The sequence below is a fragment of the Macaca fascicularis genome, chromosome 4, assembly GCF_037993035.2.
Source record: "Macaca fascicularis isolate 582-1 chromosome 4, T2T-MFA8v1.1".
Classification (NCBI taxonomy): domain Eukaryota; kingdom Metazoa; phylum Chordata; class Mammalia; order Primates; family Cercopithecidae; genus Macaca; species Macaca fascicularis.
In genome coordinates this window covers 124,811,812-124,838,520 of record NC_088378.1, presented here as the reverse complement: position 1 = coordinate 124,838,520, position 26,709 = coordinate 124,811,812, and the positions used below count along the sequence as shown (strand labels likewise).

General features: G+C 39.0%; 1 protein-coding gene across 1 annotated transcript; it reads left to right on the top strand.

The window, feature by feature from the left end:
• Window positions 1-1,629: 1,629 nt before the first annotated feature.
• On the top strand, window positions 1,630-9,139 carry ANKRD66 (ankyrin repeat domain 66). The gene is made up of 3 exons (XM_065543937.2): window positions 1,630-1,804; window positions 3,411-3,639; window positions 8,349-9,139. The coding sequence occupies exons 1-3, from the start codon at window positions 1,642-1,644 to the stop codon at window positions 8,545-8,547; spliced, it is 591 nt and encodes a 196-aa protein (XP_065400009.2). The 5' UTR covers window positions 1,630-1,641; the 3' UTR covers window positions 8,548-9,139.
• Window positions 9,140-26,709: the final 17,570 nt, after the last annotated feature.

The following is a 26,709-nucleotide window of genomic DNA, read 5'->3' as shown; positions in this document are numbered from 1 at the left end:
GAAATTAAAACTGAGAAAACTTTTAAATATTGATTAGTTCATTTAAAAGACTGTAATAAACTTATTACACTATAATATAAATGACATTTTATGAAAATAAATGTATTTTCCAAAACAAAAGAAATGTGACTAGTCACATAGCTTTACGCTCCCCTGCCCAATCTCTTTAATATCTGACTTAAGAGAAGACAGCTGGATTCTTGTATCTGCTTCTGCATTCAGTTTGTTGTTTTGGTTAAGGTATATAAAGACAATGTGGTTATACACACACACACACGTATATACAATATATATATCATACATATATACATATATATGTATGATATATATACATATACACATGTATATATAATATATAATTATATATTATATACACATACATATATACACATGTATATTATATATACCTATATGTGTGTACATATAATATACACATGTATATATTATATATATAAAGTTGGAAAAGGGAGAAATATTTTCAGATAATTATGGATATTGTTTGATACTACAACAAAATTGTATAAGTTGTAGTGTCTTAAAGGTTAGTTGCAATGTGCAATCTGAAATGGTATCAATGCACTTTCTACACTGTTATATTAAAATCCATTGGTCTACCAAATGGATCTCTTTATCCATGCATGATTTCATAACATCCTTTCTTTGTCATGGAAAATATTTGTCTTTAGGGTGATAAATATTTTCTAAACGTTCACACATTTCATTGTACGGTATTCTAAAAACACATTTATTAAGTCATGTAATCAAAGATAAAGATTTAATAAAAATAATTCTTATCGTTTCATTTAGGATGTTCCTATGTAACTGGCTTTTTAAAATTTACTCTGAGTGTGTGGTGAATGGCATGCTTCCAGGTCCAGTTTGGTGTCATTGCCTTGCTTCATGCTAAGGCACCAGCAGTTTTCTACACTATTGCTTTTGAGCCATCCGAACAATTGTCAACACAGTGAAACAAGGCCAGTAACATTTTAATATAATGAAAAGAGCTTTGACTTCACTGATCCCCTGAAAGAGCCTCAGGGATTTCTGAGGGTCTACAGACTATAGTTTGAGAACTGCTGGTTTATGGCATAACATTGATAACAATTTTTAGGTATTTATTTGTGTGATTGCGTGTCCATCTCAACTGGTGTAACAATGTTAATACTGTTTAATTTTCATGGAGTACCTGCTCTGTATCCAATATAAATTTTTTTGCAAATTGACATTTATCCTTACAACAACCCTGGCAGATTATATCCATTCTACAGATAAGAAAGATAAGGCACAGAATTACACAACTAACATAAAGGAACACGACTAGAACTCTGAAGTAGGAGTAGGAAATAGCACTAGAGGATGTTTTGAGGCCAGGTAGCCGTGTATCAGCCCGTGAGTTTAGACATAATTCTGTGTGCAGTGGGAGCCACCGATAGTTTTAGGGTAGGGGACAGGCAGGCACTAACCACAGGACCTAAGGTCTAAGTACACACTCATGCCACACACATGAGGCAAACGTAGAGGCAAATGCATGTGGCGGGAAAGGAAATAAATGATACGGAAGTCTGTGGGATTACTGGCTAAGAATAAAGGGTTACATAGAATTTTCTAAGTGGCATGTCTCTCCCACAGTTTTTTTCTGTCATGGAATTGGCCAAAATGTCAGACATGACAAAGCTTCACCAAGCTGTTGCTGCAGGAGACTACAGCTTAGTGAAGAAGATTTTAAAGAAAGGTCTCTGTGACCCAAACTACAAAGATGTAGACTGGAATGACCGGACCCCACTTCACTGGGCTGCAATCAAAGGTGAGTGGGCGATGCTTAGGTAGATCTGCCCCTTTGAGTCCACCATTCATGAGGCTATCAATCAATAGGCTATGTGGGGGAGTGGAACAAACGTTTCTTTAGAGCCAGATGGAAACTTCATTTCATTTTTTTTTCTTTTTTTTGAGACAGAGTCTCGCTCTGTCATCCAGGCTGGAGTGCAGTGGCACAGTCTCAGCTCACTACAACCTCCATCTCCTGGGTTCAAGCGATTCTCCTGCCTCAGCCTCCTGAGTAGCTGGGATTACAGATGCGCGCCACCATGACGAGTGAATTTTTGTATTTTTAATGGAGAAGGTGTTTCTCCATGTTGGCCAGGCTGGTCTTCAACTCCTGACCTCCAGTGATCCTCCTGCCTCAGTCTCCCAAAGTGCTGGGATTACAGGCGTGAGCCACCACGCCCAGCCCCAGATGGAACATTTTAATCCTGACATCACCACTTACTAGTTGTAGTACCTTAAGCTAGTTATTTAATGTCTCTGGGCCTGTTTATTCACCTAAATAATATGTGCAGGAATGCCACCTTGGAGCCCTGTGATGGGAATTCAGTAAAATAACGAGTGTACAGTGCCTATCGTATAGTCTGCTCTCAATTAATATTAGCCCTTTTCTCTCTCAACCTTTAACAGGAATAGAACATCACGAAGAAGGATAGGGAGTTTGTTTCATTCATCATTGAATCCCTCACGCCTTACATAGCTCAGTTACAGAATTGGAGGAAGATAGTGGCAAAAACTCTGGCAATGGGCTTCTCAAAGGCTTTGGCAATAGAAAGCCATTAAAGAATGTTAAGTAAGAAAGTGTTATGGTCAACTTTGCTTTTTAAACATTTATTGTGATTCCTGCATGGAGAATGGGTTGACAAGAAGCAAGACTGGCTGCAGAGAAATTAGTTGGGATATTTTTGCAAAAATCTAAGTGCAAAGTAATGGTAGCTATACCAAAGCACCTTTTAGTGAACATTTGCTATGTGCTGGGTACTGTACTGTGAACTTCATGTCTGTGATTTCATCTGCACTCTACAAGAATTCAATGATATAAGGGGTAATATCATTAATTTGCAAATTAGGAAACTGGCCTCAGATATTTGTTTCTTATCTGAGGTGCCACTTGTTAGCAAGTGGGATTGGCAGGATATGAAATCACATCTATCAACTAGAAAGCCTGTGCTTTAACTTGTGCTAGCTATCATGTAAATAGGACTTAAAATATTTGGTTTTGACTCAGTGTTGAGACTGTCAAAAACAGAGTAGGCCTTACCAATAGGCAGGTATAGTGTGGCTTGGGAGAGAAAGCAAGATTCCTGGGGCCTGTGGCAATGCACAGGGTAGGGGAGTGTCCTGGAAGGAGGACAGGGAAGGCTTGCAGGGCTCAGGCCCTGGGTGAGAACTAGGTTCGTGGGGTAAAGTAGGGCACTGAGTTCCTGGTGAGAAGAGGGAAAAGGGAGGAGGGGATGATGATTGGAAACTGGAGGCTCCTCAAAGGCAAAGGTTCCCTTTCCATTGTGTTACCTAGACTGGCCCTGGCCTCAGGCCACTCGGGACATCTTTATCCTAACCTCATCCTGTTTCTTCTTGGTATATCTAAGGGCAAATGGAGGTGTTACGGCTCCTGATAGAATACGGAGCCAGGCCCTGCCTGGTTACTAGTGTGGGCTGGACCCCAGCTCATTTTGCAGCAGAATCAGGCCATCTGAATGTACTCAGAACTCTCCATGCATTGCACGCTGCCATCGATGCCCCTGACTTCTTTGGAGACACACCAAAGAGGATTGCACAGATCTATGGGCAGAAAGCCTGTGTGGCATTTCTGGAAAAGTAAGTTTATTTTTTTTCCATCTATAGAAGGAGCAGAGGAACAGGAGTCTGTGATCAAGATCTTGTCTGATTCTGTGGTCTCAGGTCAATGAAAATGAAATGAGGAAATCCAGCCAGCGAATGATTATTTTATTGATTTTTTTAGTTGAGTTATTTTTATTAATGTTTCACTTGAAAGACTAGTTTGGGGGTCAAAATTATATTAACATGTTGTTTTAGATTATGCAGAAATTATCTCAGGTAAGAAAATTGGGATACCAAGTTTGAAGATGGGACATGGTGCAAGAATCATGACCTTCAGCTTTCTGAAAGGCATTCAAACTGGCTGTGTGACCTTGTGCAAGTCACGGCAGCTTCCTGACCCTCAGTTGTCTCATATTTAAAGTGAGGCAGGTGAATTAGACTTCAATTTTTCAGTACCCTCCTATCTTTTAAAACTTCTATGTTCATCTGTGAATGCCCTACTTATAGGCACACCAAAGAACTTATCTATCTAGCACCTGTTTATTTTTTTCGCTCAGCCAAGCATTCAAACATAATTAAGCACCAATAATTTACATAACAGTTATAGCTCTGAGAGGGATTGAACAAAATTTGGAAACTTAGAATTTGATTGTTTCGACAAGCAATTCATACCAAAGAAAGTACAGTATCAGAGTGAGGGCATCATTGCTTGGAAACCAAATGATATAGACTATAGACAGCAATGCCATCTACAGGGGCAGTTCATGATGGGGTGCCCTCTGAAGAACCTGAAAATGCAGTTATCTTCAGAGAGTTGAACAAGTGAAAATTTTGCCTGTGGTGAGGTTAGTTATCCATAGAAGTAACCCAAGAGACATTCTCTTAAAGGTAATGTCTTACATTAAAAATATCCAATATCACAATTGAGATGATTTGGGGAGTAAAGAGGCAGAAACTTGAGTCCCGACTCACGGATTCACTTTTCCCCAACTTCAACTGTCATCTCCTACATTCAATGATCTCCATCCTCTGTGGACCTCAGCATCAGCAGACATTGTTCTCTGAACTTTTTAAAATCCTAACATACCACAATGTGACCATAGCTCTCTTCACTTTATCAGTTCCTGCATTATCACCAGGTCTTGAATTCATCAAGATATCTTGTCATTCAACTTCTCCTTTTTCTCCTAATCTATCACTTTCCTGAAGGTCTCACTAAATTTCCTCTACCATATGAGCACCATAATACATTTCATTGTTCCACTCTCTTCCCGCTATTCCTGCTATTAATTCTCAACCCAGCATATAACCCGGAATTCCCAACCTTAGATGAATCTCTGTCTTCTCCACGTTTATGCTTGTTCAGCTAGAGAAAATCCCACATGTCAATATATGGGTATCACCAGCAGTTTGAATATTTCCACTTTTATCTGAGCCCTCAGAGCAGCTTGGCTATCTCTTCCTGTCCTACTCCCTCATTGGCAATTCTAAAGCAACATCACACCTCAGCCTGGCTTTCAGAGGTATGCCTTCTACTTTAGAAAAAATATTGAGCCATGAGTTACAAATTTTTCAAGGCTCACACCTGCAGATTTTATGTATATTTACATCAGCTCCTTCTTGCCGTCCTGTCCCTCCTTTGTAAAGTGTCATCTCTCCATATAGACTCTTGATCCAATCCGTCATGTCTTCTAGAAGGCCATTCATTATTCGTGTATTCTTTGTTACATCTTTACTCTTTCTCTTGTATTTTTAGTGTTTTTTCCTTTCCCTTGACTTCTTTCTGGACTGTGAACGTGTTCAAATAGGTATTCTCAAACAAACAAAAAGTTAGAGGCCCTTCTGAATTCCTCTGTGTCTTTCTTCTTCCCTACACTTCTAAGCAACTTGAAAGCTAATCTACTTTTTTTTTTAATCCAAAAGGAAAAACACTTATCCTCTCAGAGTGTCTAACATGTTTTATAGTAATAATTTGTGTAAAAAAATAGAATCTTTGAATAGTTTCTGTATTTTTATTGTGATGAAAAACTCATAACATAAAAGGTACCATATTAACTGTTTCTAAAGTATACAGTTCATCAGTGTTATGTACATTTACATTGCTGTGAAACAGATCTCCAGAACTTTTTCATCTTGTAAAACTGAAACTCCATACCCATAAACAACTACCCTCTCTTTCTTCTCCCCAGTGGAATAGAATTTTGACTCTATATAAATCAAGAAACACCTGAATTCTTTAGTAGTTCGTGTTTGCAATATCTAAGATCATGATAAACGTTAGGTCCTAAAATCTTGGGGAGAGACAAATGTCCTTCCTCTGACTTGTTATCAATCAAACTGAGTAGGTTTTAAATGTCTGTTAATTGGAAGGGTTTGTTATTTCACTTTCAGCCAGAGGAAAGAGGTGCATTTTAAATATCAAAATTAGATCAGCTTTGAGTTTGTACTAAATTGGGAACGTAATAGATTTTCATAAATTATGTGTGCCTTTTTGGAAATGTCAACTGTCTTTATGTCTGCTTGTAAAAGTTTCAAAATATGTTTTTCTCTTAAAAAGGCAACATTGTTTCATTTGCTTGAATATTATGATAGGAATGCTTACTGATATTACTTGATAGTCATATGTAGCCTTGGAACTTTAACATATATATGTATATATATCTCAGTATTAATCATGATAGTTGTACTTCTTTGAAACATTACATTTGAGGAAACTAATCTACATAATTGTCTCCACTTCTTCATCCCTCACCCACGCTTCAGACTTCTTCCCCGATCCTCATACTGAATCAGCTGTCACTCAAGTCATTAGGGATCTCCTCACGGTAAATCAATTGCCTCTTCTCAATTCACATCTTACCTCCACTTAATTCGGTATTTAATATTCCTGAAACCCTTCTCCCTTGTTTTATCTGATGCTATTCTCTTTTAGTTTTTCTTCTACTTCTCCTAGAATTCCTTATGACTTTTAAAATGTGCTTTTTCTAAGAATAAATCTCATGATATATTCTTGCATGCCTTTTAAATGCTGACATTCCTCAGGGTCCTGCCCTTGACTGTCCTCTACTGACTCTCTCTAAGTAATCCCAGCCCCTCCCTAGTGACCAGGGATCAACATGAAATATGACCCCAGCATAACTGAAATGCAGGAGGGGTGCTTGCCTCCAAAGAGTGGGGAGTGCTGTTACCAAGAAAAGTAGACAGTGTTGAGCCGGCAAAAACAGCAAAGTCACATCAGTCACATCACGTGTGAGTCATTTCTACTTATCATCAGCTCCCACTAAGAACTTCCCTTCTGACAGTTAGAGGGTTTAGGGAGAAGAATCCTGAATTAAGGGGGGATTAACCTGGATCTTGAAAGCTAGCAGGCTAGTGGAGGAGGGGAAAACTGTTGATTTGGAGTGAAGGCACCAAGTTGGAAATGTGCATAGGTTGTGTGTATATGTGAGAAGGCAAGGGATAGTGGAGGGACAGTGCAGGGACAGTGCAGGGATGAGTGGCCTGGCTAAGCAGAGCATTCACACTAGAGAGGAATGGAGGATAAGGTCAGGTGAGGGGGAGGGTGACCACAGTGAGCAGGGCAAGCAGAAGAATGTGAGCTCATCAGGGGAGTCACAGGCTGAAATAGATGCATTAGCAATTTACTAGTGTAGTAGAGGAGTTGGCAGTGGTACTGTGAGGGATTGAAGAATGCTAGACTTCAGGCAAGGGGATCACTTAAGGAATGTCTTATTGATTCACATTAAACCACTCATTTAGCAAATATTTTTGAGTTCTACTATGTGTGTGTCATTGAGTTAGACACTAAAAATGACCTAAAATAAACCAGATACAGTGCTGGACATCAAGAAGTTTAACTGTTTGGGAGAGGAAATAACTTGTTTACATAAATAACACTAATACAAGACAGAGAGTAACTAGGCAGAGGAAGGACATGGTGTGATCTGAAGACTGAAAGGTCACTTTCAGCTTAGGGTGAAAGACTAGCGAGTTTGCTGTCCTTTGAATGAATTGTGCTTTTAATAATGGTTTGCACTTAAGATGCTATTTGCCTTCCCTATACCATTATCTACCCTCTTAAATTCCGTTTGTCCTCATATTGGTTCAAATTTTCTCTCTGTAAAGTGACTTTTCCAAGTGCCTTTAAGCAAGTCACATACTCACCTTTGGCCTCATACAAAACTATATATGTGTATATTTCCCATTGTCTATGTGTGTATAATGCTCTATTTATCTAATTGTCTATTTATCCATCCATATATCCATTTAAAATTATATATTTTTTACATAATCCATTCGTACATATAATACATATGTGATTGTGAGTGATTCTCATTTTCTTCCTTATATGTTTCTGTACTTTTAAATTTTATACAAGGAACACACATCACTTTTACGGTTATGAAAAATAAAACTAAAAATAAACAAATGAAAACAGTCTCCCAATAATCTGCAAGCTGCTCTATAAATGTGAGCATTTCAAGAATCAGTAGCATTTTCTTCAAGCTGAGTGACTATCTTTGAGTCTGTTAACATCTCACTGGGGTCACACAATTTTTCTCCACGTCCAAGTCGTTTCTTTAGTGTCTGAGACCTTCCCTAAGTGTATGCTTGGAAATGCTCAAACTTGGCCTCCTTCCTTCTCAACTGAATTGCTGTGTGCAGAACCTGTGAATAGAGGCCGATTCCCAGGCTGGGACAGGCCCTCCTGCTCCAAGTTCAGAAGCCCCTTTCTTCTTTCCTAGGGCAGAGCCCGAGTGCCAAGACCACCGCCGTGCTGCCCAGCAGAAGGGGCTGCCTCTGGATGAGCGCGATGAAGACTGGGATGCCAAGAAAAGGGAGCTGGAGCTGTCTCTTCCTTCCCTAAATCAAAACACGAATAAAAAGAATAAGAAAAGTCGAGGCCCTACCAGGCCCAGCAATACCAAGGGGAGGAGAGTATGAGAACTTAACCTTACGTTTTCTGGCAGGGAACTTTTCCTGCCAGAATTGAGGCTGTTAGGCGTGGTGGCCTTTCCATGACTTTACTTACAGACCCGTACTCATCTGGCTTCTGCCAAAAGCCCATGGACCTGTCATTAGGTGCTCTCTACATGGGCTGTTGTTTCCTGGCTAGCACCTACTGTGTACAATAATTGCCAGGAGAGGACAAAACCTGCTTGCATTTTGTCATCAGTGTCATCAGTTTGCACGGTCAGCATCTTTTGTCCCCTGCCCCCCAACAATGATAGAATTTCAGGGGACAAGGAAACTCTGGCATGAATTAACTTCATCCCTGATAACGAACAAGAGATAATGTAAAATAATGAACATGTGATTATAGGCCTACTTTTTCAACTGTAAATTTTGGAAAATTAAATTCAGATGAGATAATTCCAATAAAAAATTGCATCCAAATTGAGATGCAAAATACATATTAGATTTCAAACACTTAGTACAAAAATATAAAATGTCTCGTTAGTAATACTTAACATTGATTACACATTAAAATGATAATATTTTGGATATTGCGTTGAATAAAATATATCACCAAAATGAATTTTACCTTTCTCTTTTTACTTTTTAAAACATGTGGTTACTAGAATGTTTAAAATTACCCATGTGTTTTTTATTTTATTTCTATCAGACAGCATTGCTATAGAACCCAAACAGCATGTTAAGCCTCTCCTAGGAAACTAGTCTGGTGTATTTTACTTTCCCTGGCTGCTCTGCATTTTAGATATACTAATTTCTCTGCCTAAATAAATTTATTTAGCTATCAAGTACCTTTATTACACATTCCTTAATTAATGTTTGTGTTAATACAGGCCATGCTTAGTTTGAATTTTCTGGAATGAAAAAAAAAATGCTTGAAAATCTCATAGAAAAGCAGTATAGCTATAGAGGATATCTTTCCTCGTGTTGGTCTACCTTTGAGCATCAATCCCTTTCTCTATGCTCTGCAATACAGAGTAGTGCCTGCTTTGGACCAGTACAAACATTGGAAGACAACTGACTCGAGCTGGACTAATAAGATTCTTCTCCTGGGTACTTGGAAAGAAATCCTCATGAGAGGCTGGACCAGTAGCAGATGACTTCAGAAGTATGGAGTGGTTAATTCTACACTAGGACTGAGGAAGGGTACAGAGATGCTCTACAAAAAGGACAAGAAGACAGAGGAAAAGACAAAGAGATAGAGATAGGTCAGTAGATAAATGAATAGATAGATTCGATAGATAGATAGATGATAGATAGATAGATAGATAGATAGATAGATAGATAGATAGATAGATAGATAGAGATGAATAGTTAGATAATTTGCTATTCCTAGTTCTGGTTCCTTACTCAGGAATCTGTGAAATACTATTTTATCATAAAAGTTTTCCTTTGCTTACAGTATATTGAATTGATTATTTTCCTTGCAAGCAGACTTTTCTAATAAGTACAATATTTTAATCATGGACTTATGAGTAAAGCTGACTTAGGTTTGTATCCTCCTCTATGGAAATGTAAAAGAATTCCCATTTCCTGGGATTGCTGTGAAAATGAGATGGACAATGTGTGTAAGATGCTGACATTGGTACACTGTAACTGGTTTATGTCATGGCTGTTTTATTACTACAGAAGTGAACTCAGTTTCCCCCTGGGAATCCCAAGGGGATCCAGGAATAATGCCTTTTATCGGTCAAATGAGGCTCTCTATTGTCCAGTCCATAAATATCCCATCTAATTTTGTGGCATGGATAATAGCCTGTCCTCCATCAGCTGTACAAAACTGTGATAAGCAAAGTGTCCTTGGGGGTCTCTTACTGTGTCCACAACCCTGTGGCTCCCAGTGCCTTCATTGTGCCCTCACTTCATACTTATTCTCATTGAGATATAAAGAGACTTATGTCTTCTCCCACAAGTTTTTAGGTAGTCAATGAGAACAGCAGGAAGAGAATGCTAAAATAGCTTCTCTGTATGGCTAATTTGATGCAACATAGACTCTGTACTAAGTGCTTTACATGTATTATATCTAATCTGCATGACATAGCTGCAAGGCAAGTATCATTATCCCCAACTGACATCCCAAACTGAAGTTCTGAGAGGTTGAATGACTTGCCCTAGGCCACCTGACCAGTGGTTGTGCAGGCTGTAAAGCCTGGCTGGATTTGGTCGATGGGCTAACCTTTCAGGCTCTAAGACCTTTGGCAGGTTGTTTAACTTCTCAAGTTTCCTCTTCTGTAAACAGGGATAATACCAGCACCTATGTCATAGGGTTGTGGTAAGGATCAAATGAGATAATACATGTCAACTACTTAGTACAATGTCCTCAACAAGGTGTGGGTCACCAAATGTCAGTTGCTGTGGTAGTTATTATTTTTCACAGCCTTCTGTGTCCCAGATATGTAACAATGAAGAATGGCTTGCTACAAAGCATTTCCCTCAGTCCAGAGGCAGAGATTTGGGGTGACATCATTCTCTGAAGCCCATCAAAACCCTGAATGAAGTTGTCCACTATATTCTCGCTCCTGAGGTTGAGCTCTCCACCGAGCCAGCCTTAGGGCTGAGGTTTGTCCCTTGCAAAGTATCTGAGCCGAAACAGATGGACTTCCAACATCCTGCCTTCATTCTGTCATGCTGACTGTCCATTTCACTGGGGTCTATTTGAGGATCTGCAGCAGTTGGAGGGAGGGGTATTTGTGGTCCTTGCCTATCCTCTCCCACCCTCACAGGCAAGGAGAAATGAGCTGTTTATATCATGCAGGAAGTAGAGGCGGTATCATGTCATACAAAGGGCAGTGGAAGAGGAGAGATGATTCTGGACTTGACTGCACCTGGCACTGGCTATGTGACTGTGGACAGTGATTCCGGGATGGGATTCCTTACTTATAAAACAAAAGGGTAGAACCAGATCTCCAAGATCACATCTATTGCTGATATCATACCAGAGTCTGGAACCTTTGATCTAGACTAAGGAACCAAGATAAAGCAGGATGTTGCCCCTAATGAATTTACACCAGGCATCCAATCTAAATTTACATATTTAAATTAAGATGTTCACATTCACTAGAATCATTAAATTTGGACCCATACAAAACCTGAACTCATTAAGGAAATGACAAGCAATTCTTCTTTCACTAGGGAAGATCTAAAGTAAGCACAGTCCTACCTCCCTTCTTTTGTTTTACCAGTTGTCAAATATTTATAGAGCCATACTTTATGTCTAGCACTATGCTAGATTCTGAGAATCAAACGATAAATAAGGCCTGAGTAGATTGTGTGCTCCTGAGGGCACTTTATTCAACTTTGGATATCTATTACCTAGATCAGTAATTATAAACGCTTGCTAAGAGAAAATTCAGAGAGCTGCAATCAAAATATTAGAAGATGCCTTTATCTTAGCTTTATAAATGAGAAATCAAAGCTGTTAAGGGTTAAATTGTTTCCCCCCCTAAATTTATATGTTGAGGTCCTACTTTTCAGTTCCTCAGAAAGTGGCTTTATTTGAAAATAAGGTCATTGCGGATGTAATTAAGTGGAGTGGAGTTGAGTGGGCCTCTAACCCAGTATGATTGCTATCCTTATAGAAGGAGACACACAGTGAGGAAAGAGGATATGAAGAGACACAGGGAATAAATGGCCATCTGCACACCAAGGAGAGAGTTCTGCAGCAGATTCTTCCCTCACAGCCCTCAGAAGGAACCAGCCCTGCCAACATCTTGATTTTTGAAGCTCTAACTGCCAGAACTACGATGAAACAATGAATTTCTGGTTTATGCTACCCAGTGCGTGATACCCAGTGTGTGATACTCTGTTATGGTAACCCTAGCAAACTCATTCAGAAGCTACTGACTCTTGGCTCTGAGCTACTTCCATTATATTACCAAGAGGGTGGGTAGTACTATGTATGTCCAGGGCTCTTCTGCATAGCATTTATATGTTTACTTTGGCCAACGACAGAATTATACGGAAATATTTTCTTGTCCATGGGAAGATTTTTATATCTTATTTTTAAAAACCAACCTTTACTGTGAATTCTAAGAACTGCAACACAGAATAGTGCATTCAGGGTGTGTCTCCATGAAATAAAAGCAACTAGTTAGAAACATTAAAAATGCAGGCAACAATGTTATTGTTTAGTATTTATATTATAGGCCAGGCGGGGTGGCTCACACCTGTAATCCCAGCACTTTGGGAGGCCGCGTGGGTGGATCACGAGGTCAGGAGATCGAGACCATCCAGGCTAACACGGTGACACCCCGTCTCCACTAAAAATACAAAAAATTAGCCAGGCGTCGTGGCAGGCACCTGTAGTCCCAGCTGCTCGGGAGGCTGAGGCAGGAGAATGGTGTGAACCCGGGAGGCGGAGCTTGCCGTGAGCCGAGATCGCGCCACTGCACTCCAGCCTGGGCGACAGAGCGAGACTCTGTCTCAAAAAAAAAAAAAAGAAAAAGAAAAAAAAAAGAAAAAAAAAGTATTTATATTATCAAAAAGATTGGTGGGATCTATTTTGCTTAACAATATCCTTTATTTGTCATTCCTTGAAAGAGAATCACAAATACCTTGATTTCAGCCAAAAACATTGTTAAAGTTTTTTCTTATCAATTTTCAGACCTTAATCCTTTAACTTCAGAATTAACAACTTTTTATTTTCTGTTTCTGTCTTATATACTCCCTTGGCAGGCAATGTTACTTTAAAAGTTCCTGAAGAGAAACATTATAAGTAAAACAAAAAAAAGCATTTAGCAAAAACCAACTTAACCAGATCACGAATTTCACAGTTATTCTGTAATACTTAAAATGACTGATTCAGTTCATCTTCTTATAATACTGCAACATTGATTTGCGAGACAATGATATCTTGACTCCTGCTTTCCACCCTCCACATTATTAAGTGAAGAGGAGAAAAATTTAGAAGATAAAGTGACTACAATGTGGATTTTAAAATCTCTCAAGAATGAGACCCTTAAAACAACCTTGATCGGCCGGGCGTGGTGGCTCACGCCTGTAATCCCAGCACTTTCCAGGTGGAGGCGGGTGGAGCACGAGGTCCGGAGTTCAAGACCAGCCTGACCAATATGGTGAAACCCTGTCTCTACTGAAAGTACAAAAATTAGCTAGGTGTGGTGGTGCATGCCTATTGTCCTAGCTACTTGGGAGGCTGAGGCAGAAGAATCGCTTGAACCTGGGACGGGGAGGTTGCAGTGAGTAGAAACTGTGCCACTGCACTCCAGCCTGGGCGACAGAGGGAGACTCCGTCTTAAAACAACAACAACAACAACAACAACAAAACTCACCTTGATCAAGAACAATACTGAAATATGAGGGTACAATTTTCAGAGAAAAGACAGATTTCTTTTAAAAAAAAGTTAATAATAAAATTTATGAATAATTATATAAAATTTTTTCTGATCCCAATTCTCCAATCTAATTTCACTTCCTAATACTCTGCTTTGTACACCCCTGGTGCCTGCCAAGCTGGGCTGCTTGCTGCCTAGTGATACCTACCCTGTGTGCTGTCCCAAATGTGTTACCATGTCTACTCAATAAGTCTTTGAGGTAGTTGTTATTTTAAGTGAGGACATAGGGGTTCATAAGGTTAGGTAATCTGCCCAAGTCACACAGCCAGCAAGGGACAGAGCTGGAACTTGGACTTAAGCACTCAAGCTCCACAACCTGGCCTCATGCCCATGTACTACCCTGCCTGTCGGCTCTGAGCCCTGGCTCCTGTCATCTCTGCTAGACACCCTCCGTCTTCCCTCCTTCTTCTCCAAATCCTATTCCTTCTTCAGGGTCTGCCTCCACCAGAAAGCCACTCAGAGTACAACGCCCACTCTATCTAGTCCTGCTTTGGGTTCTAAATAAACTTCTAATGAGATAGTTTCCTTTTCTTGATTGATTCATAGATATCACTTTCCTCTGAGTTTGGGTCTTCTTTAAGCTCTCTAAAAAGCAAGGGCTCTGCATATACTTCTTTTGTTTCTCCCAGTGGGCCTAGGTAGTCACATGTCATGCTCAATATACATTTCTTGACTGAAATTGAGTCACTGAGTGTTTTCTAGATGAGGGTGAGGAATAATTTTTTTCCCTAAAACTGAAACAAAACAAAACAAAACAAATAAAAACCTCATTGAACCTAAGCTGGAGTATTTAAGTTAAGGATGGTTTTCTCAGCAACCTGGAGAAACTTGACCTTTTTGTCTTCCAAGCCTGGCCTTTCGAAAGTGGCTCAAGTTGAATTTTAACTCAAGTTACTGAAGTGGTTGCAGTGACAAATAATAGAAGCTTCTTTTTACTGAGCATCAACCATGTGCATGCCAGGTATTTTGTATCAATCTCTTCAAAACGTCATACTTAAGTAAGATAAGTGTTTTACAGATAGAGAAATGCAAGTTTAATAAAGTCATTTGCTTGAAATCAATCAATAGTTTATTTTTATTTTTTATTTTTTTGAGACGGAGTCTCCCTCTATTGTCCAGGCTGGAGTGCAGTGGCATAATCTTGGCTCACTGCAACCTCTGCCTCCCAGGTTCAAGATATTCTCCTGCCTCAGCCTCCTGAGTAGCTCAGACTACAGGTGCACACCACCCCACCCAGCTAATTTTTGTATTTTTAGTAGAGATAGGGTTTCACCATGTTGGCCAGGCTGCTCTCAAACTCCTGACCTCAAGATCTGCCCCCCATCAGCCTCCCAAAGTGTTGGGATTACAAGTGTGAGCCACCATACCCAGCCAATCAATAAATTATTAATGAAAGATTGCAAACTGTAGCTGCTGCGCTTGATTTTTTTTTTAGCTCATTATTTTATATTCTCCAATGCTGCCTTTTTTGGATTTAGCTGAATTCCCTTAGTTCTCAACCTGCATCTGGAATGTTTCTGGGAAAACTACTTAACAGTTCTGATCTCAATTTTCTTTTTTATAAATATGGTTTTCACAGTTGACATGATGTCTACCTAGAAAATCCCCAAAACATCTGGAAAAATAACTGCTAGAACTATCTGGGCCACTGCGTTGCAAATACACCAATGATGACCTTAAAAGAATAATAGTTCAAAATGACCAACATAAATCAATAGTTCTTAGTAGGGAAGACAGACCTTAATAAGTCAAACATCTAATTTTTTGCTTAGGTCTAGAATTATATCAATCCAGTGAGATAACCCTCGTTCTTTTATGGTAATCTGACTAGGGTGACTACAAATTTGATAAAATTTTTGATTAATAAAAATGGAGAAATCTATAGATATTAAAAAGTGAGAAAAATAATACTATGAAAAACTTGATGCCTATAATTTGACAACTTATAGGAAATGGGAAAATACATTGAAAGACATAATTTGTCAAAGTTTACTCATAAAGAAATTATCTATTTTTAAAAATTGAATTTTTAGTTAAAAATAATCCAAGAAGGAAAACTTCAGGCCCAAATAGCTTTACTGGAAAATTCTACTAACCATTTAAGGAAAATACAATACCAATTTTATATCAACCCTTCCAGAAAATAGAAGAGGAGGGAACACTTCTAACACTTGTAATTAAGCCAGTATCACCCTGATAACAAAACCAGACACAAACATCACAAGAAAACTACAGGCCAATATTTCTCATGAACACAGGTGCAAAAATATTTAACAAAATGCAACAAGTCAAATCCATCAATATATGAAAAGATAATACACCATGGCTAGGTAGTATTTTTTTACCCCACGAATGCTAGACTGGTTGAACATTCAGTAATAACTCTACGTAATTCTCTGTTTAGTCTATCAACAGACTAAAGAAAAGAAACCACATAATTTTTCTCATCTCAGTAGACATGAGAAAAGCATTTGAGAAAATTTAGTAAAATAAAATAAAAACACTCAGAAAACTAGAAAAACCTACTTGATCTCATCTATCAGGAGAAGTATAGCTACTGTAATGAGTGGTAAAAGACTGAACATTTTCTCCCTAATACTGGGAATAGGACAAGGATGTCCTTTTCTCCATTCCTATTCCACATTATACTGGAGGTTCTAGCTTGTGCAAAAGACAAGAAAAAAAAAAAGCTGACTAAAAAGAGACTAAAATAATATCTATTCATGGATGACACAACTGTCTATTTAGAAAATTCCGAATAATCATAAAACAGAGCCACTAGAACTAGTAAGTGAAACTAGCAAGGTTGCAGGACACAAGTTCAATATATTTAAGGTCACTCCTCATTTCTATATATTAGCAAATGCACTGCTGGTAATTGAAAAATGCATAAAATGCCATTTATAATAGTACCCAAACTACATGAAATACTTCGGGATAAATTTAAACATGAGCAAGATTTGTATGCTGAAAATTATAAAACTGATGAAAAATCGAAGATCTAAGTAAGTGGAGAGATACAAATGCTCCTTGACTAGAAGACTCAATATTGTTAAAATGGCAGTTCTTCCCAAACTGCTGTATAAATTCAATACAATTCCAATCCAAATGCCATCACGATTTTTTGTTAGAAATTGTCAAGCTGATTCTAAAACTTATAAGGAAAAGCAAAAGAGCCAGAATAGTCAAAACAATTTAGAAAAAGAACGTCATTGAAGGATGCACACTACCTGATTTCGAGGCTTATAATAATAATCAAGATAGTGTAATGTTGGCAAAAATACAGATACCTATATTTATGAAACAGAATAGAAAGTCAAGAAATAGATCCCCATGAAAATAGTCAATAGATTTTTTGTCATAAAAGTGTCAAGGACATTCAATAAAGAAAAGTTTTTCAACAAATGATGTAGGAATCATTTGTTTGAATGGTTTAAGTTGGATATCCACATATGCAAAAATGACCCTTAATTCATATCTTACATCAAATATAAAAATTAACACAAGATGGACCACAGACTTGAAAATAAAACACATAACTTTGAAAATTCTAGAAAAAACAAAGGAGAGATTATTTGTGGCTTTGAGTTAGGCAAAGACATCTTAGATACGATACCAAAACCATGATTTAGCATTTAAAAAATGAGAATTAAGAACTTCTATTCAAAAGACACTATTAAGGACATGAAAATACAAGATACAAACCTGGAGAAAATCTTTGAAAAGCATCTGATGAAAGACTTGTATCTAGAATATATTTTTTAAAAGCTCAAACCTCAATAATAATCAAACAACCCAATTTATAAAATGGGCAAAAGATTTAAATAGATAATCCACCAAGGAAAATACACAGATGGTAAATAAGCACATGAAAAGATGGCTGCCCTCATTAGCCATAAGAGAAATGCAAATTAAAATGACAATGAGATACACACCTATTAGAATAGAATAACAAAAAACAAACAAAAAGCTGACAATGCCAAGTGCTGGGAATGCAGAGCAACGGGATCTCACATACTTTGCTAGCGAAAATGAAAAACGGTGCAGCCACTTTGGAAAACAGCTTGGGAGTTTTAAAATAAAGTTAAATATACACTTACCATATGACCAAACAATCTCACTTTTAGATATGTACTCAAGTGAAAGAAAAACTTACATAAAACCTGCCTATGAATGTGTATAGAAGCTTTATTCATAATTGCCAAAAACTAGAAGCAATCCAAATATTCCTCAACTAATGAATGAGTAAAAATACTTGGTATCCCAATACAATGAAATATTACTTAATAATGAAAAGAAATGAACTACTAATACACACAGTATGTATGAATCGCAAATGCATTATGCTCAATGGAAGAGGGCCAGATTCAAAATATATACATACAGTATGAAGCATTTGTATAACTTTCTGGAAAATATACAACCAGGACAGAAAACAAATCAGTGGTTTCTAGGTATTGGGAATAGGAGGAAGAGTTTACTCCAAAGGAACACAGGTAATTTTTTTAGGGTGAAGTCACTGCTCTCTATCTTGATAATTGTGGTGATTACATGACTGGGTTACATGACTGTATGGTACACTAAAAATATAAGTTTTAGTATGTGCAAAGTACATGTTAAACATTTTTTAATATGGGGAAAAATGATTATTTAATTCATGTAGTAAGACAAAGCCCCTGTCAAAACACCAGGTCCATGAGAGTTGAGGATGGAAAAGGGAATGTATTCCATAAATTCTTCGTGAATGAATTATTGGAAATATTGGGCTAGCTCAGTGGATTCCCTATTGGCTTTGTATCGGAATAACCTCTGGAATTTATAAAAAATACAAATTTATGGATTTTCCCCTCAGAGATTCTATTTCAATAAGTCATGTCCCAGGAATTTCTATTTTTTCAATATTCACTAAATTAATGTGATGTCCATCCAGGGTTAGAACCCTTGAGCTGTATAATTGTTAAAATCCTTTCTAAACTAATCATTCTTATGACTGCATAGAATTTAGGATGGATGTAAACGTCTTTGGAGGAAAAATATTTATTTTTACCAGCCCTATGTGACATTTAACATTTCCTTCAACTATGAATGGTGGGAAAGAAAACTCGTGTGTATTAGTAGTTCCTGTGGCTTTGTTGCTCACAGATCTCTCAAATATTTTCATGTTATATTAATATTATATTTTGAATTATGAAATATTTTCATAATATCTCAGATATCTTAAAATATTTACACTCATTAACCAGAAATTATAGTAACTATTAGAATTATCTCTAAATTTAGTTATGTAATATATTAATAATGACATAAATATTATGTCATAATTATTTTAATATTTTAATAATTGCATTATGATAAAATCAATATTCTTTGTAATCTCTTATATTACATTTTATATAAAAATGCTTTTTCTAGAAAGGGGTTTATAGACTTCACCAGGCAGCCAGAATGGCTCATGGGACAAAAGAGTTAAACGCTTTCATGGTAAGTTTCCCTGATTTAAAGTGTTAGGGCTCCCATTGTCATTGCCCATTTTTGTATTGGAAATGTGTTTTCTTTTTGCCAGTTTGTACACTACCTTTGTCCACTAAGAATATTAACCCATTTTTTCCAATCTGTGATTTATTCTTTAACAAAATAGTGGGCCTGGCATGGTGTCTCACTCCTGTAATCACAGCACTTTGGGAGGCCGAGGTGGGTGGATTACCTGAGATCAGGAGTTTGAGACCAGCCTGACCAACATGGTGAAACCCTGTCTCTACTAGAAATAATTTTAAAAAAAACTAGCCAGGTGTGGTGGCACATACCTGTGATCTCAGCTACTTGGGAGGCAGAGGCAGGAGAATCACTTGAAACTGGGAGGCAGAGGTTGTGGTGAGCTGAGATCGTGCCATTGCACTCCATCCTGGGGGACAGAGCGAGACTCTGTCTCGAAATAAATAAATAGATAAAAAGTAATAAAAAGTGGGGAAAAATCCTAAAAAATAAAGTATTATGGCTCCTGTAACTGCAGACACACCAATATTTAAATGAAAGCAGAGGGGAAAAGATACTTTAAAATAAAGGTGTGATGGGATTCTGGATCACCTAAGGCATTTCTGGTTACCAACATCCCTTTACTCAATCAAGCTGGCAAGGAAATGTATTTAGGTCAGCTGCAGTGGCTCATGCCTATAATCCCAGCACTTTGGGGCCTGGGCAAAAAAGAGCAAAATTCAGTCTCAAAAAAAAAAAAAAAAAAAAAATTCCATGGAAATGTATTTACTTGTGCAAGCCCAGCTGATGGGTTGAGGACGATAAGGCTTGGGTCTTGAAAGGCACATTGAGAAATATGAGCATTCCTACACCACTCAAGTGCCTATACCTACACTCATTCACCCTGATGGAACTTCCTCTTCTCCCACCATTTCAAGAACATGGCACGCAAAATGAAAGGAAGAAAGACAAAAGCAGCAGCTAAGGTTGGCAACGGAGTTGAAAGGCACTGGTTTGTGAAAGCAAACAGATATGATGGAATACACATAAATACACACATATACGCACACACACAAAACCAGACGCTAAAGTTAACCTCTATGGAGGGTGACCACATAATTTACTCATTCTCTTTTAGGACACTATACATGAAGTTCTGCTTATAGCAGAGTGAATAAAACCTGAGTTGTTTTTATTTTGTTTCATTTTGCCTCAAAGATATTAATGTCCTAGGGAGGAAAAAAGAACCCTCAGTGGAAGTATAAGATGACTGGCTAACGAAGGCATAATGCCTGTGTTTTTGAAAAGTGCTGTGTCAGAGGGCAACAGAACATGGTGGTAAGAGCAGGGGCTTTTGCCTGAGGCAGGTGGGTTCCAGCACTTCCCAGCTCAGTGGCCTTGAGCAAGTTGCTGACCTTTGTGAGCCTCAGTTTCTTCCTCCATAAGGCCCGTTTGCGCTGGCTTCATTGACGCTTGTGAAGGTTAAGCAATATGTGGCCAGGGAGAAAGAACTGAGAAAGCTTAATGAGAGACCCCTTTCTTAGAACTCATCAAGACTGAAGCTTCCTCCAAAAATAAGACTGATGGAGGGATAGTGGGATGGCAGGTGACTAGCTATGTGCGAAAGCAAGCAGTAAGAGCTAGTAGAAGGTAGGTATTAGGATGGTACTATAAAATGCTTTTAATTTTTCTGTGTATTTGAAAGTTTTCTAAATGTAATGTTAGGGGGAAAATCTAGAGGCTTTTCTGTAGTAGCCAGTCGCCTTTGGAAATGTCTACGGTGCCCACAAGCCCAAGAAATGAGAAACAATTCCCTCACATTCCGCTGTGTAGTCAGAGTTCAGGATCTGTTTTAGGGTAGTCACTTCAAGCAATTCTTTCTAAGTAGTTTGAACTGGAGGAGTTTGGTTAGTCTGCCATATCTTCAGTTTCCTCATTTGTAATTGGTGATAGCTATGCCTGCCTCTTAGGATTACACACGATGTACCTGGCACTCATGATTATAGTTATTACTCTTCTCGTTATCGGAGTCAAGAGGATCTTAAAGTTCATCTAACCAAAACTCCTCATTTTACAGATGGGCAGTCAGATGTTCAGAGAAGAAAAGTGATTTCCCCAAGCTCACATAGCGGATTTGTCGTAGAATTAGTATTTGAATTCAGGTTTTCTATGTTCTAGTCCAGTCATCTGTCCACCGTTCCACACTCCTTCCAGAGGATTGTTCCCCCCATCTTATAAAATCACATATACCAACTATAGGGCAATCAGGCAGGCATCACCAATAATTCGTATGCAAAAGAGGGAATTTCACTAAGACACAGCTCAGGAGTTCTCTTCCCTGCTGGCTTTGTCACTCTGTTCTCAACATTTGGGTAGTCCTAGATTCCATCAGACCAAAGGACTTTGGGGCAGCAGCCGTGAGCTCTCCAGGGATCTTGGACTTGAGGGGCACTATCATTTTTCTCTTTGGGTACTCTGGCATGGTTTGTGGGAACATTATAAGTACAGCAGCAGGTTCTTAGCAAACCATTTCTTGCCACATGTCATTTGACAAAACCAAGGCAAAAAGAAGCTCCCCTCCAGGGTGTAACTGGAGTCCCAAGGCCAGCCTGTGGCCACACATGTTCCTCTTATTGGGCTGGGGAACTCTAAATTCTTGCCACATTTGCAGAAGAGAAATCAGAGACCTTCCACCCGCTAGGAACCATGTGACTGTTTAGCAACTTTGCAGCCGGGGTTCAGAAATTAGAGAGAACAGCTTTTGCTCTCCTATCCCTTGCCTGGTCACACTCAGACACTTCTCTGGCCTTATCTAACACCCGTGCACATTGTGCTAGTCTCCAAGTAAACTCAGCTACAAAGATTTTTTTTTTAATGTTCAGTACAGGAATTCCCTCCGCCATGTGACTCTGAGCCTCCTTATCAGGTTCCATGAAACTTGATGACGGCAGCTCCTGAAGAATCTAAGGGAGTAAAATACTTTCCACTGAGAAGTCAAAGTTGTGTGTGAAACAGTGAAACTTGAGGTCTGGACCTTATTGCTATTACAAAAATGCTAAGCTATGTAAGATTTTGGGATGGCTTTCCTGCCATTACAGCAGTTGCTGGAACTAGTTGACAAGGAGCCAGCAAAGCCTAGATGAGTTCCTTTTTAAAACAGTTCTCTTGAAGAATAATTTACATGTCATAAAATGCTCTTATTTTAAGTGTATAATTCAATGATGTTTAGTGGACATATGGTTGTGCAACCACCACCACAAACTAATTTTAGAAGATTTTCAACACCCTACAGAGATCTCTCCTGCCTATTGGCAATCACTCCCAGCTCCCACTCACATGCCCTGGCAGTTGCTAATTGTTTTGTCTCTATAGATTTGCCATTTCTGGACATTTCATGCAAATGAACAGATGAGTTCTTAAGAGTAGGTGTCTCAATGACTCATCTATTCAAACATATAGCAAATATACATTAGGCACACTTCATGTGCCAGGCACTGTTGTAGGTGCTAGGGGCTCACCCTAAAGTGGACAAGATGGGCTAGATCCCATCCAGCTGGGAAGGCAAGAAGTTAACTCACCAAAAACAGTAAAGGGGGATGGAATGTGAAGGAGAGGCCCAAAGATCTCAGGAACGCTTACCTGGAGCTCATAATGTAGTGTGAAGAAGTCAGGGGAGGTCTCCTGGAGGAGGTGGTATCTGAACAGAAAACTAAAAGGAAGGCTGGGGTTAAGCAGGAGAAGAGGAGGAGACAGCACACACTAGGCCAACGAGCTGCTTTAGGAAGGCCCAGACTGAAGAGAATTTGTGCCAAGTTTGAGAGACCAAAGCAAGTTTGGCAAGGCTGGAGTATAGTGTGTGTGAGGGAGTTGGGACAGGGAGGGGAAGCGATGGCCCTAGCGACCCTAGAAAGCAGATGAAGCCCGGTCACAGATGCCCAGGGCATAGCAATTTGATGGTACCTTGAGGGCAACGAGAAGCCTCTGGAGGGCTTTAGATAAAGTTGGTTGTGACATAGTGGTATTGCAAACATATTGGAACAGGGCAAAAATGCAGGCAGGGAGACCAACTAGAAAATTTCTGGAGCAACCTAGGTAAGAGATGCCACAGGGAGGCAGCACAGTAGGTAAAGGCTTGGATTCCCAAGTCAGCCTGATCAAAGAGGTGTTGAACCTTGGATACACTGCCTAACTTCTCTAAACTTCTCATCTGTGATTGGGGAGCATAATAACACCCTCCTCACAGGATTGTCAATGTGAGAATGAAGTGACAAGGCTTCTACAGCGTCGTACACAGTGCCTGGCATCAGGTGCTCAACAATGTGAGCTATTGGGCAGCGGGGATCCACCATAGCCTCTCCATCTCACACTCTGCTCAAGAAAGACTCACTGCACAGCAGCAATGTGTTAAACACTGTGAGTGAAGATGAAGATATAATTCCTGCCATGTTCATTGAGCAAGGTAAATTCTTAGCGTTTGTGTACCATGGACTCCTTTGGTTGCCTGGTGAAGCTTCTACACCACTTATCAGAATCATATATTAAAAGCATAAAGTAAAATACATAAAAGCTTCTTATTGATTTTCATGTGTAACCAAAGTAGGAAACCACTATTCAAGGTGTCTAGCGTTGTAAGGGAAAGCCTTTTAAGTATTCTTAACTGGCATTTCAAGTAGAATAAGCTTTTCCAGTAGAATTCATTCCACAATTATTTCCTGAGCACCTACTATGTGCTAGGTGCTTAGCTATAGCAGAAAATAAGACAAAGTTTCTGCCTTCATGAACTTACATGAGGGATCAGGCAATAAACAAATAAATGAGAAAATATATTGTGTGCCAGATGAGGGTAAGCACTGTGGGAAAAATAAATCATGTTGTATTAGGGTTCTCCAGAGAAACAGAATCAATAGGATCTATTATTCATTAAGTGGTTTTGTCTCATATGATTATGGAGGGGCAGCAAGTCCAAGGCCCACAAAGCTGATGTCCCAGTTTGAGCCTGTAGGCTGGCAGACTGCTGCAAAATCAGGAAGGGACAATGTTCCAGTTGGAAGGCCATTAGGCAGAAGAAGACTCTGTTATTCTGGGGAGGGTCAGCCTTTTGTTCTATTCAGACCTTCAGATGATTTTCCACCCATATTAGGGAGGACAGTCTGCTTTACTCAGTCTACATATGTAAATATTCATCTCATCCCAAAACACCTGCACAGAAACATTTGACTAAATATCTGGGCACACCTATGGCTCAGTCAAGTTGACACATAAAATTAACAATCATATGAGTTAATGAGAAAGGTGGTAATTGGGGGTGCTATTTTAAAAGGGTTTTCAGAGAAGGCATCTCTAGGAAGAGGCCATAAGAGCAGTAATCTAAATGAAGTAAAAGCCAGAAGCTGTGAAAGAGGATCATTCCCAGGAAAGGGCATAGCAAGTACGAAACCCTATATCTGACACAAGTTTAGGATATCCAAACTACAATAAGAAACTGCTAAGGGTGGATCACAGAGGACTGGAGAGTGCCTCAGGGAATGAGATAAAGTTGGAGAGGTGGACTGCAGCAGCAGGTTCATGCAGACCTTGTAGGCCAAGAGAATAAATAATTAGGCTTTTTTTCTTCTTTTTTATTTTTTTATTATGCTTTAAGTTCTAGGGTACATGTGCACAACGTGCAGGTTTGTCACATATGTTTACATGTGCCATGTTGGTATGCTGCACCCATTAACTCGTCATGTACATTAGGTATATCTCCTAATGCTATTCCTCCCCCCTCCCCCCACCCCCCAACAGGCCCCGGTGTGTGATGTTCCCCTTCCTGTGTCCAAGTGATCTCATTGTTCAATTCCCACCTATGAGTGAGAACACGTGGTGTTTGGTTTTCTGTTTTTGTGATAGTTTGCTGAGAATGATGGTTTCCAGCTGCATCCATGTCCCTACAAAGGACATGAACTCATCCTTTTTTATGGCTGCATAGTATTCCATGTATATATGTGCCACATTTTCTTAATCCAGTCGGATTAAGAAATTTCTTAATTTTGTGTTAAGGGTCATTGAAAACTACTGGAGAGTCTTAACCAGGTCTCTCTGGCTACTGTGCTGAGAGTAGGCTATGCTGAAAATAGGCCAGGGTGGAAGCAGGAAGACTGCAAACCGAAGCTATTGCCATAACCAGGCTAGAGGGGATGGTGGCTTGAGCTGCAGTGAAGGTGGTGGGAAGCGCCCAGATTATGGACATACCGTGAAGGCCTGGCAGAGGACTCAGTTACAGGGTGAGTAGGATGTGCAGTAAATGTGCAGAATGTGCCCCCATGAACCCGTTTCACAGACGCTGATCTGGCTTAATGATAATTCAACTTCCACACAGGGAAAATTTGCTACAGGCAGCCCCTGACAACTGACTATTTTTCTCATGAGCTATGGATTCAGCAACTTCTGAAAATCTGCTCTTACTTTATTCATCACTGTAGGTTTCTGGGTTTTTTTTTTTTTTTTTTCGTTTTTGCCAGGGAAGCTATCTCTGTACGTGTTGCCTTTCACTGTATCTTGGTAGATCAGTTTCACTTTGTGAGCAATTTCTGGCTACTTAAATCTCACAGACTTGTTTATTTTCTCTTACATTTCCAAAGAACTGACATGTTATTGGGATATAACTCACATATGGCAAATGTACACAGCGTAAGTGAACCATTTAACGTGTATCCTCATAAAATCTACATCCTAGGCGGGATGAGAACATTCTACATTCCAGGATACCCCTTTCTAGTCAATCCTTACCAGTCCTGTCCCGCTCCCTCCTCTGCTCCCTCTTCCTCCCGCCTGAACTTCTGTTCTGATTTCTGTCAACATGGATTAGTTTAGTGTATTCTTCAATTTTGTATAAAGAAATCATTAGTATCCATTATCCGTGTCTTGCTTCTTTCTCTCAACATAATGTTTTTGAGATTTATGTGTTATTGATTGTGCCGGTGGCTTATTCCCCGGATGAATATACCGTAATTTGTTTAATTCACCACTTGATGGATGTTTGGGTTGCTTCCAGTTTGAGGTAATTACAATTAATACTTTTAGTATGTGTCTTTTAGTATGTGTCTTTTTATTTACAAATACTTCCATTTATCTCTGGTAACACCTAGGAATGAAATTGCTTGGTCACCAGGTAGATATATGTTAACCTTTGTAAGAGTTCTTTTTTAAAAAAATTTAATTGCCATGTATGGAAAGCCACAGAAGTATTTTAGCCAGGTACATTCACTGAAGGACTTACCACATGATCAAGTCTTAAAACAGAAATAATGTGTGATGACACAGATAAAAA